Raw genomic sequence first — 18,777 nt, forward strand, 5'->3', positions numbered from 1 at the left:
CATTCATCGGTGCTATAGATGTTGCACAACACATCACTTTAACAAAGTTATATGTTGCACTGCAATCAGCTTCTTAAACATTGCACATAGCTTTGAAAGATGTCCTTCCGGTAGTGATAATTCTGACCAACAGGACAGGTGATAGCAATTTCAAATTATTGTAATAAAGATAAAAATAAATTTGAAATCACCCTCAAACCGAAATGAGATATTTGGTCTACAGTATGAATATACTGGGAGAAGCAAATAGAGAGAATGTGGGCAGCATAATTGAAGTCTTCTGAAGACCAACCCCTCATCTAAGAACCTGAAACAACATTTTGGAAGATGTGCTTCATGCCAAAGACCTAGAGTAAGACCTCATAATATTTGTGAGAAATGTCTTCAGAGACATTGGCAAGAACTATGTAAGGATAGAATGACCTGGAAGTGGTTTATACATGCGTGTTCCAAACGTTGTGAAGTTGGGAATAGATGATGATGATGATGATGATGATGATGATGATGATTGTGATGGCAGATGTTGAAAAACCTGAAACATAACTCTTATTATAAAAACACACAGATATTGTCCTCTTGACAAATTCAGGTGTGGTAATATATGTAAGAAACATTTCCAATGTATAATTTATACTTACATCTATACCCATGTGTTTACAGAGGGTCTTGCTGTGGGTGTAGGCTTTGGTGCCATTGGCAGTTCTCCATCTGCAACATTTGAAAATGCAAGGTATGTTCCATATTTTGTTTGTATTTTCTTACTTTCACTGGAGTCTCTTTTCGTATCACATGTAGAAGTTACTCATTTTGCTGTTAATGGCTTGTACTTTCAACAAAGAGATTGACTTGCGGGAATCACAGCCTAAATTAAAGCCTGGTACAGCACTGATGTGAATGAAATGTGACATGCCTTATTTTTCTGTTTACTGTCTCTGAAATGCTACAAATGACATGGTGCAGTTTTCTTGTGTATTTTTAGATGGAGTGTCCTGTGGTTAAGTGCCAAAAAGGCATTACTCTTGTAACTACACTTGTGACATTTGTCTACTTTATTTCCTCATTGATTGTCCTCAGTGTCAATGTACTGCATTGCTACACTGGCTGAAAAATGGGTGTTGGAAGTTCAACACTGACTACTTTAAATGATGTAGCCAACACGTGCACATTTGCGTTTCACAGTTCTTTACTATCACTGTTCACAACCCCCCATTAATACACAGTTATATGGCTAGTGCACTATTCATTAACTTTCAATAAGCCTCATTAATAGGTTGCAGGCAACCATCCACATACTGCTACAGTAGTTTACTGTGGAACATCTATGAGCAGTAAAAAGTCTAGCCACATAGTTCACAATTCTTGAAGAATAAAATGGTACATATGGAACAGACACTGTCATTGTTTTAACACACAGCTAATTGTGTTACACTTATTTCACAGTTAAGTTGCTGCATTGTTATTGATCTAAACAACACAAGTTTCTTGTCTGAAACTCGGCCGTGGACTGACCGGCTCGGGACCAAAAATTGGGCCCGTATATATCCTCATAATAATAGGCACTGAAACTATACAATGATTGATGTTTAATTTACAGAAATTATTATTAAAACTTAATTCATCAAATTAACTGAATACATCGAAAAATTGTGTCTTTTTAACAGTTTTTTTCTACTGCAAGAGTTAGGCCGAATTATTTGTTTGATGAAATTAACAGATATTGTTACGCAAACAATACTTTTGACAAAACTGTTAATTACTTTGGAATTAATGAAGAGCTGGATTTGATAACATGTTTTCGAATAGAGCCAAATAGATCCTTGAAGAATATTATTAGTTGTTCCTCCAAATGTTTACAGTTAGTACAGAATTTATATTTGTTTATAAGTCAACAAGAGAATTTAAGTTATGAAGCAATTACTCATTTCACCCTGTTACAAAAGTATTAACTAGGAATAGTGGAAATAAATTAGAAAATCAATTACATGCATAGATCTTGGCACAAAATTAGACCTGGCGTTGTATTCTCTAAAACTGAGGGCCAACCTTTCTCTTGTATGAAAATGCAGATTATGCTCATGTATGTTAATGGTAATTAGTTAAAAGTGAAAAAATGAATTTTAGGGAGGCAGATGGCAAAACAAGACAGGAAGTAAAAAAAAAAAAAAACATCCCAGCTTGTTTTGTCACACACTCATTAGTGTTCTTTTCATTTATGAGCAGATCTGTACAACCAATAATGTGATTGACTCCTGTATAATATGGAGGATAATTCAAATTTCAACCATAGCCATTTTGTGTGCTGTCAAGTGTACATGTATTTTGAGGTTTTCGGCAGCCCTAATGTGTCTTAGAGCGTGCAGTAAGACTTTCGAGTGGAAGTGAGTTAAAGAAGATATTATCTCAAGCATATTCTTATCAACTCACAATGTTTGTATAAATAAATTGCATCTGTATCAGTAGAATGAAATTAGTTCATAACACAAAAATTCACTGTCTTCATTGAAAAATGTTATTTGGAATCATTGAAAAACTGCTTCCATCTTAATGGGAAACTTCTACTGCTCAGTTTTTGGTATAGCAATCCTGGAGATGCCAAGCAGATATAATCTTATTCCTGTGTAACACTTTTGTGCCAGGATCTAAAGATCTCCTATACTCACAAGGACAAACCTTGTGTATCATTTCCACATTCTCAGTATAGAAACAAGAATATTGAATTTGTATATGTGACAGTAGCTGATTGTTTATGTTCCTGCCTGAAAGTTATGCATCTATCAGAAATATTGTTTAGAATGGGTGTTCAAATGTTATGGAGAGGATAAGAATTTGCCAAATAACCATAAGAATGAAAGTAGTAAGAATTCTGACAGTTGTTTCTTAAAGCTCATGTGTTAACTCCAGGGGCAGCACTTGTATCTGAAAGTTTAGTATTATTTATAGTTAAAATGGTTATAAATAAATCCTCTTACATCATCATCGATGTGGTTTCTTAATGAGTCAATGGATGACATGCGAAATTCTGTGGCTTAGTTCTGAGTTGACTTCATAATAATAAATACTTAGCAACCGTTCTACAAATGAAGCTCTGGTCAATTTTCATGCAGATGTAAGTCTGAGAAATATGTATGCTTTGATGCTGTGATAGTTAATTCTGACAGCAGTAAGATGATTATAAGTGACAACTGGGCGTGAATAGTTACTTGGGATTGTTGTCACAAATTCAGTAGTTTTTGCTGTAGTAAGAATATAATGGCAGACAATAATTTGAGGAGTTTCATTCCTGTCTGGTTCTGTCCCAGCTCTCCTGGAAAAAAAGGAAAAAAATGATTTGAATCTTAAATATGGGAAGTAGTGAAGATGAGTGCTCACTGTGTAGGAGGTTTGATTGCTTCAGAGAGAGGGGGGGGGGGGGGGGGAGGGAGAGGGAGAGGGAGAGAAGAGAGAGAGAGAGAGAGAGAGAGGGGGGGGGGGGCAACTGTCCCTGCAGTGCTGGGGCCCTAACTGGTGTGAAAAGAGGGGAAACTGTAGATGTGTGTATGTTTTACGGTTAGTTGATTGTGAAGGATACTGTCTCAAAGATTGGCAATATTTTCAATTTAATTTCTTTACCTGTTGACCATTCATCACCCAGGGGTCTCCTCAGTATTTATACCACTCGAAACACGAAGAAGTATTTGGTTGTAACCATAGCATGGATACCCTACTCACAACACTTGTTGCCAAGTAAGTGCTTTCACTGTTGATCCTGTGATTGCACGATGGAGCATTTTGAGCTTGTGATACTCTGTTCAGACATTTGTCCCTTGGCTATGCATAAAGATTTAATCAATAATCATGCACTGCTGAAACAAAAGTATATTGAGCAATATATTGTTACATTAGATGTTCTGATACTGAAGGCAGCTGTTAAACAATTCAACTATAAATGTATATTCCGCCTGATAATATGAATTTCACGCAGTTAATGCTTCACTCCAAGCAAATATAAAGCAAAAACAAAGAGATTGGTTCAGCTGAACTCCACTCTATGTGCAGTATCTTCACTGATTTTTATTTAACATGAATGTCTGAGGATGTATTTCCTGGTCACTAGAAGAAATATTGCATTTGGCTCAGAAGATATACTATGGAATTCTGTGTAGTTCTTAGTGCCAGATGAAGTGACTGATGCTATAGAATTGCACTATCAAATTGTAGCAATATATGTGCACCACTGAGGTGTACTGAAATGAAAAAATGCATCCTGTTGATTTTGCATATCATATGAAAGTTAAGTAGGAATGCACTTACTATTGAATTAGTATTAAAAGATAATTTTGGTGAATCCCCTTAAACCTAGGGTCTGAGTGACCTACTCCTCTCCTCCACTTTTCATAGAGGAACATATAGTTTCAAAAGTAGAAATATTAGTTTTAATTTCTTAGTTTACGCATTTTATCATCAGTACTGGGAGTTGGGCACCTTGGAGGTAAGTACCAGCCATCCTTTGTTTCTTCTAATGTTAACAATTTTCTCAGTTGAATTTGCTGTTTTATAGAAAGTTTAAAAGTATCATACATCATGGATGTTGAATATACCTTGCAATTATACTGTAATTGCACTTCCAGTTTGTGTATCCCTTAAGGTAGATGCTGTTATGTCCAAAGAAAGTGTGACATATACCCAGTTTGGAATCTCTGCGTATGCAGTGGAAGAGGAGTATGAGCAAACTCGCTTGTTGACTTTCTGCTGTGATTTCCTGTCCTGTTTTCCTTGTCTACTAATTTTGTATTGTTGTTATTTATTTAACAGTCAATGAAAAATCCAGTTTAGTGAGAATGAATTAGAAAAAAAATATAATGTGAAATTTAAAAAGCAAAACGTTTCTTCAGTAGGCATGGTTCAAAGTTTCTGAAGTTGAATGCATTGTAGACTCGATCAGTTTACATCACTAGCCAGATGCATAATTTGAACCTGTTTGCAGTTTCATCTGCATTAAGAATGCAGCATTTACTTCTGAAGATTTTCATTTACAAGCCACATATACATTGATTAAAATGTTTTGTTTTGAGTATTTATTGTATTTTTCCCAGTTAACTAGGCAATTCATCACTTTGACAAATATTTAAAATTTTTCAGAAAATTCAAAGATTTGAAACTTATGGCTTATAAGACTGTGAAAATATTATTGACATCAGATTTTCTTCCACAAAAATTGATAGATATGTCAACCGAACAAAGTGAAGGGTTATAGTTAACATTCAGCTTTTCATTTATTCTGTGTATTAACTTAATCATTTTCTCCAAGAATTAGAATATCCTTCTTGTTGCTAGTGTGTGTGTGTGTGTGTGTGTGTGTGTGTGTGTGTGTGTGTGTGTGTGTGTGTGTGTGTGGAAAATCATTGAAAGATTATGAGGAAATGAAATGCAGAATGAGAAATGAATAATCAGATTACAGGACTAGCAGTAAATTTCTTGGACCTGTAACATAGTTTAAATTTGTATGACTAACATTAGGAAGCAACATCAAATGGAAAGAATTTGTGAAATCAGTGATAGAGAAAGCAGGAGGAAGACACTGATTTGTTGATATAATTTTGTGAAAGCGTGGTGCATTTGTTAAGAAAACAGCTTATATAAGATTCAAATGTCATATACTGTAGAGTGCTTTGATTTGGAGCCTTACCAAGTCAGCTTGACAAGTGTACATCGGAAGAATATGTAGACACTCTGCTAGCATTGTAACAGATGAGTATATCCTGTATTAAAGTATAACAGACTTTTAAAGGGAAATTTAATGGGAATATGTGAAAAATAGGGACATTGTTACAGCTAAATTATGTTGAATAAATTGAGAGAACCTGTTTTGGAACAAGATTGACCAACAATTCTTCCATCCACCACTATATATGTCACTTAGTGAGAATAAGTTGAAGAGAGATTGTAGCACATGCAGAGGTATATATTTTTCAGTCGCCGCATAGGTGAATGGAGCAGAAAGGGAATAGCTAATATTGGTATGGAGTACACTGTGCAATAGACTGCACAATGGCTTGCAGAATGATACATGTATCATCCTCCTCAGCTTACTTGACACCTACTTTAGCTATATGATGCCCTTCTAGTTTCAGAGAATTATGACATATGTCCTTAGACTCTATGCATCCATGTAACTCCAGATTGTTTCTTACTTCTACATGTACATATGTACTCTGGCAACCACTGTGAAGTGAGAGTGATATATAGGGGTTTGTTGTAATATATTCCCTATAGCCGGTTCTTGAAATTTAGTAAGTGGGTTTTCTCGGGATAGTTTACATATGTCTTCAAGAGTCTGCCTGTTCAGTTTCTTCAGCATCTCTGCGACAGTGTCCCATAAGTCAAATGAACACATGACTATTTGTACTGCTTACATCTGTATTTTCAATATCCCCTGTTAGTTGTATTTGGTGCAGCTCCTACGCACTTGAGCAATATTTCTGCCTCATTTGCAAGTTACTGGATGCTAACTGTGGTGCCACTAACAGCCTTTACATGTGACCAGAATTTCTTTGAGTTTCGTGGAAGCTCATTTGACAGTATTCTGCCACAGTAGTCATTGAAGGCTTCACACATTGCCCTCTTGACAGCCAAATGTGTTTCTTTCAGTATCTCTCTATCTGTAACCCCAAACTTTGTTTTACACCTGTTATGCAGTAGTCTCTGTTTATTCAGAAGTTCTTCATAGTGACTGTGTGTTATGGAGGTCTCTCCCATTATGAACCGCTATACTGGGTACACACATGTCCAGTGCATGGTAATTATTCTTTTAAACTTGAGCCATAATTCATTTGCATGCTTCTGCCCTGTACTGAAAGTTTCCTGTTCCTCATTGAGATATGACTCTACTGCTTTTCATCTGGTTGTCTAATGCCTTTATGAAGTTTTTAGTGACAATTACTCAATTTCCATTAGGTAAAAATATGTCTTTTCATAACTCTTGGAATCCAGCAAACAAAGTTCTTTGTCAATCTACTATCTTTTTGCCTTTCTGTATGCTCCACCCATATCAATTTCAGTAATTTTTGAGAACATTTCTCATGGGAACAGCAGTCTGGAAAAAAACTACTTTAAAAACGGACACAAGCAATCTCTACCACCATAACATTTATTTTGATGGTAACCAGTTTTGGTTGTTGTAACTCCACAAACATTGTGGTTTTACAGTACCTGCTACATTCACAAGTACTGCCTACCATCATGGTGTGAGAGTCTGGGGATAGTTAAAAACTGGCACTGTTGACTGCAGACAAACAATACAAAGACATCAGGAAATCGAAGGTGCATCAAATATCTTTCATTAACACATATTCACCTTTGTATTCCTAGTTTATCAGCAACTTCCCTCCAGGACTGTTAGTAATACTTTTGGTGACATGGAGCCTTCTTGTCTGATTCATCTTTCAATTCTGAATCTCCCTCTATCCTGAAGTCTTAATGGAAACCATACCACAAATGGGTACAGGATAGTTCTTTAATGATGTTAACAATCTGTATGAAGTTATAGAGAATGCCAGTTGTATCAGTTTGAGATAATCATTCCAAGACTATGGGTCTCCAAGTCAAAAGTTATAAGCAAAACCAAGAAAATTTCGTATTTGCCATAAGCCTGCTACCTTGCATTTTATGTTATTGAACTGTTGTCCCAACTCCACTAATCTAGCTTTAAATGCTAAGGTTTTTGTATTTATTGTTCCTGAATAAAAAGAATTAGTTGGATGTCTGAGATCAGTCTTGGTGTTTGTGTTGCCAATTTTTGTGTAGTAAGGTCCAGCACGGAGATGCCTGAACTCGCCGCAAGGCGTGATGCCATTGCGCGAGTTCTTCGTAGTCTACTACTCCCAGTGTTCGTTCATCTGGTCCAGATTTCCGTTGTACCAGGAACTTGGGCGTGACAGTAGAGCCTCTGGCAACTCTCTCTATGGTATTGTGCCCAAAGAGATCTATAAGACATGTGAATAGCAATCACAGTGTGGGCTTGTGTTGTTCTAATATCATATCTAGGGATCAGTATGACCAGTTTGCTTGCGGGTCATGTAATTGCAGCGACCTCCTTTCGAAACTGTCATTTAGTTTTCAGTCAGCTTTTTGTGACTTGTGATATATGTAGTCCAGATCCTCAGTTGTTATGCCGTGTCTGCAGTTCGTTTTAATGAGCAGGCCATCTATATTTATTCCATCAGGATTGTTATTCTATGAATACTAATAACTGTAAGGCATGATTCGGATCTAATGTGGTTGGTTCCCATACATCTGGATTTGTGTGTGTGTTTCTTTCCCCCCCCCCCTTCACATCACACTTCGCCTTTATTTATAGTACCAAGTGAAGTACGTGTGTAAAGATACTGGACTCCTACCCAGAAGGATTTCGATGTATTTCAAATAGATGCTGGGCTATTTCCTTCAATTTCTTCCGCATCATTGTTTTATGTAGTGCTTCAATCTGTAATGTTGTCGATGATGGTTATACACTGAGTTGCAGTCTTTCTTTTTTCTTGTTGGAAAATGCGGCATTGCATGCGCCTTTTCGGAAGGGTCGTTGCCCCGGCGCACCTGGTTTATCGCCGTGTGCGCGACCGTTGCGGCAGAGGTGCCCTCGGATTTGCGATGACCACCTTTCTAGAAGGGAACAAAAGGAAGGAGAAACGGCAGCTGTATATTGAGAAGGGCGCAGCTGCCTCATGTTGCGCTAAGGGAAGGGTGAGCTTTCCGCCAAGGGCAGGCCTGCAGGCGGCGCGATCTCTGGGCCCTGTCGCACTCGCCTAGCCTCGCGGATGTTCCCATAATGACGGCCATCCGTTGTATTGCGCATGCGCCGCCTCGGGTTTCGTCAGTCCATGGCGCACGTGCTGTCGCTATACCACGAGAGCGTCACCCTCCCAGTCTGCTCTGTTCTTTTCGTTTTCTCGTACCGCCCTTACCTGCCCATTTCCATGAATTCATTAACCTACAGCTTCCCTGCGGTTGCTTTTGTTTTCGGCGAGTTTAGACTGCAGCTCTGTTACTATTACTCATTAGGTCTTACGGTCTTTGGACCGCCTCCTTGTGTAGTGAGAGGAGCTACCCGGCCTCTGAGGTCTGAGGCAGAGGACCTCAGTTCGATTTCCAGTAATCGGGGAAGATTTCTTTCTGTGTGTGTGTGGGGGGGGGGGGGGGGAGGGGGGCGGATGATCCTTCCACCCAGCCTTGTGATGCAAGCGAGAAGTTGTTTGAAAAACTGAGTAGACAAATGTATGCGGAAGCCGCCGAAGTGACGCCGGAAGAATTTCGGCTCAGCTGGTAGCTGGACATTAATTTATTTATGCTGTTCAGATCCTCCTGTTAATTATACAACACTCTTTTTGGTTTTAAAATAAATATATCAGGACACCTGTGCTAAATGGCTATCAGACTAATTCTTGGAGATAGCCAGGTGTGTGCGTGTGTGTGTGTGTGTGTGTGTGTGTGTGTGTGTGTGTGTGTGTGTAGCGCGCGGTCGAAAGACAGGAAGAATCTCAAATAGTGCATATACAGTATTAAGCTCCTTACTGCCTTTCGACCATAATTAGTAACATTAAATTTAATTATTATGTGAAAACTAAATGTGCGAAACACACAGTCTGTTTATGATTGTTACGTGCACATTTTGAAACATTTATATCTATGTGCAACAGGTTGCTCCTAGATATCTGAAGACGACTAAAATGCGTTATATGCGTCATACGACGAGCAATAAAGTCATTCTGTTTTGAAGCATGGTCTTTTGATCAGCGATCAATCCAGCTTTTGTGCAGTGCGGCTGTTAATTATTTGTGCGAAGCTCCACAATGTCAAATATTGGATCTATTGATTAGGCTGTTGAAGCAAGCACTGTTACTCCATTAAAGCGCAGTTCATATACGTTCAAATAAATGCCAGGAAAGTCGTCCTGGAAACAAATTAATTGTATATCTGTTAAATAGACAGAAATTCGTGTAAGAGTCTTGAAAGGTCTTATCTACAAAACATGGAATTCTTGACTGCTAGAAAGAATTTAATAATTTCACAAGAATAAAATGTTACCTCTTGTTTGGCGTTGATGTAGTGTGTGATTGATTGCAATGCCTTTGAAGTGCTAAATATGACTTCCACCATATCGGATTTCTTGTGCAGTTAACAGATTCTCAGTTCAGAGAAACGGGCACCAAACAGTTGCAGTACCACCGCTAATAACTGTTATTGCCTCATCGGAAACACAGCAGTTAATTGCTTATCAGAATTAAGTTCTTACGTCAACGTCACGAAGGAATGAGTTGTCGCCTGTGCGTTTTGTGTACATGTGTGTAAGTCCTCGTCGGCATTTTACATTTAGTTTTAGAAGCCAGCCGCCACTTCTGGCAACAATATTTTTCTCTTCTATTAAAATTTCCTTTTGGTATTAATGGTAAAAGTTCTGTTACAAATTTTAATCGTGGGCTGATTATGCACAGCGACCTAGAATAGGTGGACAATCTCAGTTTTCACTGTTTCTTCGAAATTATATTTAAACCAAAGATGTCGTTTCTGCTCCAGATATTATGTTTGATTTCATTACAACGTTTTACATATATGAAACGACACTAGTTAATGCGTAAAAATATTAAATTCTATAAAGCAAAGTTAACGATCAGAATCGTAATATTGCCATTATACACTGCCTTATTTCTCATGTCATTTTACGTTGCAAAAACATCTGAGCGTAGACCCATCGGCAGGAATGTAGCAGTTTGTGAGTTTCATTACGATGATATTCCGATGATAATCAGCATCATTCAACAATGCTGACATGATTTATAGTGAAGTCGAGTCACATCTCAACTAAGTGTTTTCATTAGGTCCAATGTTAAATAGTTTTGGTGTTAATTATTTTGTGCATAGTATGTAAATACATTCTGTTTCTTATTCACCATAATTTATCGCAGACTCCTCGAAGAGAGAAAAGCGAGTTTAAAAGTGCACACGTCCCACCACATTACAAGAATCAGGCAGCTGCCAGTTCTTGTTATCGATGTAATTTGAGTCATAAAATAACTACCTGTCGCAAAATGAGTAGTTTTCATCATTACATTCATCGTTACATCTGCATCTGCTGATCCAGTAGCAAATAGTACGTGGAAATGACTGTTGGTGAGTTTCCGTAGGAGCTCGAACCTTTCTGATCTTACTTTTTTAGTCTTTTCGCAAAATATACCTAGGAGGATCTGTAACAGTAAATCACATCGTAATGCAAAGCGCCTCTCACGTAGCATCTGCTACTGGAGATGGCTGAGGATCTCCGTGACGCCTTCGCGCTGACACGAACCTTTGACGAAACGCACTGTTCTTCTTTGGGTCCTCTCTGTTTCTTTTGCCAGTCCTATCTGGGGTGGGGTCCCATACGACAAGCAGGACTACAGTATCAGTCGAATGACAGTTAACTAATCCACCTCCTTCGTTATTGGAATACACTTCTTATCGATTCTTCCAAAGAATATCGTCTGATATCTGCCTTTGCTACGATTAGTTGTATATGGTCATTCCACTTTAAATCGCTCTGTATACATATTCCCAGATATTTAATGCATATGACTGCATGCAGCTCTTTGTTCGGAATTGGCGAAGTAAAAAAAAAAAGAAAAACTTCCCATCTGTTCATGCGCAGTACGTTACATTTTATTAATCCTGAGTGTCAACTGCCAATTCCTGTACTAAACGTCTATCCTTTGCAGATCTCCCTGTATTTCGTTACCATTTCCTGCCATTGTGACTTCTCCCTTTACAACAGCGTCATATTCAGACAGCCTTATGCGATTTCCGATGCTATCCACTAGATTATTTATTTATCCTGTGAACACTATTTGTGCGATAGCACTCCCATGGCGTACGCCCGAAGCTACTTTTACATCTAAATGTTTCTTTTTTTTAAGAATGACTTCTTGTGATCTTCAGTGCGAAGGCTTGTTTGATGCAGCTCTCCACGCTACTTTATTCTGTGCAAGTCTATTCATCTCTGAATAGCTACTGTAACCTACATCCGTTTGAACCTGCGTACTGTATTCGTCCCTTGCTCTCACTCTACAATTTTTGCCCCCTACACTTCCTTCCATTACCAAATTGTCAGTTCAGTGACGCCGTAACATGTGTCCCATAACCGATCCCTTCTTGTAGTCAAGTCGTGACATTTATTTATTGGTTCCCCAGTTCTATTCAGTACCTCTCTTATTACTTACGCGATATGCTCATGTAACCTTCAACATTCTTCTGTAGCTTCCTACATCAAAACCTTATATTTCCTTTCTGTCTGAACTGCTTACTGTCCACGTATCTCTTCTGTAAAGGGATATACTCCAAAAGAAAGAAGTGTTATATTTGCTCGAAACGTTTTAATTCAATCCATTTTGTTCACTGGGCGCCAGTGGGGAACTACAGCGAATACCTTCCGCAATTTAATCAACACAGCAGCAACTTGAGCGCCAGTAAAGACTGCACTTTGTTTCGGGACGATCAGAACGAGAGTTTCGTACGTCTATTCGGCGACCTTTCTTCAGAACGGAGTAACTTCCGCATTTTTCCAATCGCTGGGAATGTTTAGCTCTTCCAACGGCCTTGTGGTTCACTGCTGCCAGAAGAGTAGCAGGTTCTTTCGCATATCTTATGTACATAGAACAGTGATCTCATTCCAGACACCTTCCCTCTGCTGAGAGATTTTAATTGATTTTCTATCTTGCGGTCACTTATTTCGATATCGTATTATTTTGGCTTTCATACAACGATTGGAAGACGGAATCGTAGTTCTATCTTCCGAGTGAGACAATTTCGGAAAGCGGAATTTGGTATTTGATCCTTCCTCCGTTTCGATTCCAGTGTTGTCACTGACTGATTTGATAAATGGCGTAGGTGCGTATACCGACTAAACACAAGAACAAAATACCTTAGGAGTTTCGTCATTCCGATTGATAGAATTTTACTTCAGATTTCATTGAACGCTTCACGCAGGACTTTCTTTACGCTAATTTTTAATTCGTTCCGTTTTTGATTGTAACCAAGAATTTGGTTACGTTTAAATCTATAGTGTGTATGTATGTACGTTTGTGTATTAAACTGGGGACCTAGAAACGACGGAGAGGCTCCGTCCCGCCGTAGCCCTCAGTGGTTCACAACCTCACAACAGGCCACAGCAGTCCACCCACCTCACCGCCGCCGCCGCCCCAAACCGAACCCAGGGTTATTGTGCGGTTCGGACTTCGGCCCCCAGTGGACCCCCCCCCCCCCTCCCCCCGCCCCCCCCTCCGGAACGTCTCATACCGAACGAGTGTAACCCTAACTAAATGTTTGCGTGGTAGAGTAATTATGGTGTATGCGTACGTGGAGAGAGTGTTTGCGCAGCAATCGCCTACATAGTGTAACTGAGGCGGAATAAGGGGAACCAGCCCGCATTCACCGAGGTAAATGGAAAACCGCTTTAAAAACCATCCACAGGCTGGCCGGCACACGGGACTTCGACACTAATTCGCCGGGCTGATTCGTGCCGGGGACCGGCACGCCTTCCCGCTCGGGAAGCAGCGCGTTAGACCGCGCCGCTAGCCGGGTGGGCTAAATTTATAGTGACGTTCTCTCTGCTTTCGGAGCCAATTGCTAACGCGGCTGTTGAACCCCGTCGCGTCTTTCGCATCGCTCGCCACATGCTCCCCAGGCTTGTATTACTCTGTAGAAGATCGTTGTCTAATGTTGTTGTTGTTGTGGTCTTCAGTCCTGAGACTGGTTTGATGCAGCTCTCCATGCTACTCTATCCTGTGCAAGCTTCTTCATCTCCCAGTACTGACTGCAACCTACATCCTTCTGAATCTGCTTAGTGTATTCATCTCTTGGTCTCCCTCTACGATTTTTACCCTCCTCGCTGCCCTCCAATGCTAAATTTGTGATTCCTTGATGCCTCAAAACATGTCCTACCAACCGATCCCTTCTTCTAGTCAAGTTGTGCCACAAACTTCTCTTCTCCCCAATCCTATTCAATACCTCCTCATTAGTTACGTGATCTACCCACCTTATCTTCAGCATTCTTCTGTAGCACCACATTTCGAAAGCTTCTATTCTCTTCTTGTCCAAACTAGTTATCGTCCATGTTTCACTTCCATACATGGCTACACTCCATACAAATACTTTCAGAAACGACTTCCTGACACTTAAATCTATACTCCATGTTAACAAATTTTTCTTCTTCAGAAACGCTTTCCTTGCCATTGCCAGTCTACATTTTATATCCTCTTTACTTCGACCATCATCAGCTATTTTACTCCCTAAATAGCAAAACTCCTTTACTACTTTAAGTGTCTCATTTCCTAATCTAATTCCCTCAGCATCACCCGATTTAATTTGACTACATTCCATTATCCTCGTTTTGCTTTTGTTGAGGTTCATCTTATACCCTCCTTTCAAGACACTGTCCATTCCGTTCAACTGCTCTTCCACGTCCTTTGCTGTCTCTGACAGAATTACAATGTCATAGGCGAACCTCAAAGTTTTTATTTCTTCTCCCTGGATTTTAATACCTACTCCAAATTTTTCTTTTGTTTCCTTTACTGCTTGCTCAATATACAGATTGAATAACATCGGGGAGAGGCTACAACCCTGTCTCACTCCTTTCCCAACCACTGCTTCCCTTTCATGCCCCTCGACTCTTATAACTGCCATCTGGTTTCTGTACAAATTGTAATTGTTGTCTAACATCTTTTTTAAAAGACATTCTATAAAATCTTTGACGATGAACTGGATTATTTTTATCATAGATTCGTCAAAGAGCCTCTATAATGTAAGACGGGCCTAAGGCGAATTTTTCAGTACTCTTGAATTCGGTCCATTTATATTATATTCATCAATTGCACCTTCAGAGATGAATGTTTGGTGTTGACTTCATGAGTAGTCTGAAATCTGTTTCTTGTCGCACTTGCTAAGCAGGAAAATCTTCCTACCTTTTTTTATGTTCTTATTTACAGATGTGTTCAGCGATGTTACATCGGCCTTATGATCACTGGTTTTCTGCTCTATGATAATTGGTTTTCTGCTCTACGTTAATTAAATCGAAAACTTCGGTCCTATAACAAGGAGATGTAAGGGTTTCTAATTAACTTGTCAAGGTATTCGGATAAGGCTTTTAAATTTAAAACAATATAACACGAATCCATGTTCTTACCACCTGTCTTAACAACTTAAGTGAAACATAATCTACTTTGCATTCACATATCTTACAAGCAAAGAGTGCAGTAACCAATGACTGATAATCTTTCAAACTTTGCTGGCATGCTAATTCACACGCTTTATCAGGCATCCACCTTAACGGAACCCTTACCACGAATGGATGACCCTAAAAGAGCTGGTGAATCGTTACTCCTAATCTAATGATGTCAGAACTTCAGAAAGGGGACATTTGCAACTGCAGAAGAAAATACTACGATGATATGGACCACCTGTTCAGGATTGTGCTTGTACTGAAGCTTTGTTGACAGGATGCAGCAGATTGTCCAGGGCAGTAAGTTAACAATGGAAGCGTATGTTATCTTCCGATATTTTCTAGTGAATAAATAATACTGTAGCTATCCTCGTAGGAGATGCTAGTAAAATCGCAGACTTGTCACAACGAGGTGGTGCAGTGTTGAGCGCAGTGGACTCGTATTCGAGAGGACGGCGCTTCAAATCCTCTTCCGGACTCCCAGCCTTAGCTTTACAGTGATTTCCATAAATTGCGTAAGGCAAGTGGCGGGATGGTGCCTTTGGAAGGATGTGGCCGGTTTCCTGGGGCTCCGTCTCCATGACGGTGTTGCCCAGGTATTTGTTTATAGCTGCGCGTCCACGCCTGCACGACGTAGCATCTGGCTTTATGTTTCTGACGTCATATCTCCTGAACTATGTGTCGTACAATGATATAATTCTGCACTTGTATTCAGTGCTTGCTGCGTGTGTAATGCGACAACTGTCAGTAGTAAGAAGTAATACATTATAACGTCACGGCTCTTGTATTTGTACTGCATGAACAACGGAAAAGTAATAAGCGATAAACAGTTTTCCTTTCATCATTTTGTAGGGTTGTCAACGAGAAAAAAATTCGTGAAGATTTTAAATTGTGTGTAAAGTTTGTTGCAAGTTGCTAAGTGCTGTCACTTTCAAGTACTGGATGAATTAATTCTTGGAATTCATCCGTCGCGGGTTACGTTTCGTTTTCATCTCGACTCCTTTGTTAGGCAGGTGGTTCTTACCCCCACAGCGACTGTCGCCCGACAGTATGGTATGTCTGTATCAAGTTTGGTTGAAATCGGTTCAGTGGTTCACAATTTTATAATATTTGTGGATTTTAAGGACATTTTTTTATACTCGTGGTCAGTAATATATGTGACTGGTTCCAGCACGTACAGTATGGTGTGATTCTTCCTTTACACAGACCGTAAATTAAATAGGAAAAGCATTTAATGATATACAATGAAAAGCATCTCCGCCACGTACTAATGTGATTAGGTCTAGTTCTGCTGATAAAAGGATTTTCGCATTTCCTTTCATCCGCATTCGTTAAATGTGGAACCCATCTTGCACAAATGTTTCACATGGTTAATTCTTTTTGTAAAATGTACTGTGTTCTTTATTTTAATATGTATGTTTTGTTATTTCGCAGACAGTAGCGCGTTTACTAGTCACGTGGATGGCTACGTACAGCATTTTGGAAAACGCATCCATTCAGTTTCTTAGACATAATCAACAAAAGAAAGCGTAATCTGTAATGTTGACAAGAAAACAGTAGTGCTTTTATATGCATGATCCCATTGGAAGGGGTATATTTTTACCTCTTTTGACACGATAAATGGCTGCTAATATGGGTATCTGTTATCTGAACCACAGTGCAGCTTCTTATTTTTCACAAACAGAGAGTATTGGCAGAAGCGGAACTCACCTTAAGTGCCAGAAAAAAATTCTGTTACTACGAATATTTAATAAGGCGGTACTACCAGTTGGTGGGGGAGGGGTGGTGATGAGAGGGACATACTGGAAATATGACGACGTATTTCACCTCTGGATAATAATTCATTTATCACCGGATCCTGCGTTCAACTAAACGTGATATTTCAGATGTCCCTTGGCCACCTATATCAGATGCAACACTGTAGTGCTCGTATATCTTGCTGCAACTTTAATGCATCAAAAACGCCTCCTCCTTCTGCCCAGATATGCAACAGTGCTGACTTCTGATGGTGGTGTTTGTAAATGCAGCACCACTGTGTGATAAACGCTGGCAGAGGCAAATATCGCTAGGGAGGATCGATAGTAAAAATTTGTACCCTTATACCAAACAAAAATCCATTACCAACAATTTTCATCCCCTGAATAAGTTACCGAATCCTTCCAGAACCATGGTTTTGAGGGAACCAACATCAGATTGGAAAGAAAATGTTTCCAGGATTGATTGTAACCTCTGCAGACGTGTGTAAATTATAAAGGCGATTGAAAAACAATATAACGATTTGTACTAAAAACGGTTAGTATTTCATTGTTTTTATAAAAAATTTCAAAGGCAGTCCTGGTACGTCTGTCTTCCGCAACCGTCTTACTGCTCTTTTTATCAGTAGAGCGTGAAATGATGATTAACTGTAATATTTGCTTTCATTCTTGCACACTGTGAGTGCCGAACATTACACAGCGTTTGAGATATAAGGCCTGTACAGGCTGCTCCAATCAGGCGTTCCGTATCGTCTGGTGACATAGTCGGACCTAATCCCGTGCTGGGAAAACATTTGTGCAAAGCCAACTGTAAAAAGAACTGCGCCATCGGCTCGGCATCTCGTATGCAGCAGAATGTTCTGTAACTTGGCTATAAAACGGCTGTGGTAGTATGCTGACAATTGCTTATATCAATCTGTTCTTCGAGATTATCGCCCGCTATTGACACACTATATTTACACACCATTTCACATTCCATTTCATGAAACCTATGTGTTTACCGCTCATTAATGGTAGTGTTATTGTGGCCGTGCTTTGTAAAAGTTCCCGTCAGTAAACCCGGTCTCAGTGTCCATTGAATTTATGATTGTGGTACACTTGGCATTTGTGCCGTTTCCTCTCGCAAAAAAGTTGGTCAACAGTAGTCACGAACTATGTTGCCGATCTGGATATCTCTAGGGGTATGTATTGCACGCATTCTTAGCAATTTTTTTTGTGATCACCGTACTGTAGAATAAAGGCAGTTTTTTAAGCCCATGTAAAAACCGTAATCTGGTCTGTGTCTCGCCCGTAAGCTATCGCCAACCACGCTTTAGTACAGACCAACTGATTACAGTGAAGTCCATAAACATGGTCATACCAACACCACTGCTTGATACTGTAGAAGTAGTATCAGGCTGTGATACAGTTCTGTTAAATTCGTCTCTCTTTTTATCAGTTAAAGACTGATTGCTTCCGAGTGAAAGTCCTGTTCCTTGTAGTAAATGTTCACCAAATAAAAATTGGTTCTCGTGTATCATAATGCACTTTGAGTACACCAGTGGCAAAAAACAGTTAATACCGTCACTGCGCGATAGTGATGGAAATGTTACCGATGATGGTGCCACTAAACCGGAGTTACTAAATACAGTTTTCCGTAATTCCTTCACGAAAGAAGATTAAGTATATATATTCCAGAAGTCGAAACCAGAACAGCTGTTAGCATGAGTGACATAAAAGTAGATACCTTAGGTGTTGTGAAACAACTCAAATCACTTAAGAAAGGCAAGTCTTCGGGTCCAAATGGTATACCAATCAGGTTCC

At 39.4% G+C, this 18,777-nt stretch overlaps 1 protein-coding gene across 4 annotated transcripts in view; it reads left to right on the forward strand.

The window, feature by feature from the left end:
- Positions 1 to 18,777, forward strand: part of LOC124607076 (zinc transporter ZIP11) — a 436,282-nt gene that overhangs the window by 93,293 nt on the left and 324,212 nt on the right. For all 4 annotated transcript variants that reach the window (XM_047139249.1, XM_047139250.1, XM_047139253.1 and 1 more), the window contains one exon: positions 661 to 730. In XM_047139249.1, the coding sequence (XP_046995205.1) occupies positions 661 to 730 (70 nt within the window). The remainder of the gene's footprint in view (positions 1 to 660; positions 731 to 18,777) is intronic.

This window comes from Schistocerca americana, chromosome 3, assembly GCF_021461395.2.
Source record: "Schistocerca americana isolate TAMUIC-IGC-003095 chromosome 3, iqSchAmer2.1, whole genome shotgun sequence".
In the NCBI taxonomy this organism is placed as follows: Eukaryota; Metazoa; Arthropoda; class Insecta; order Orthoptera; family Acrididae; genus Schistocerca; species Schistocerca americana.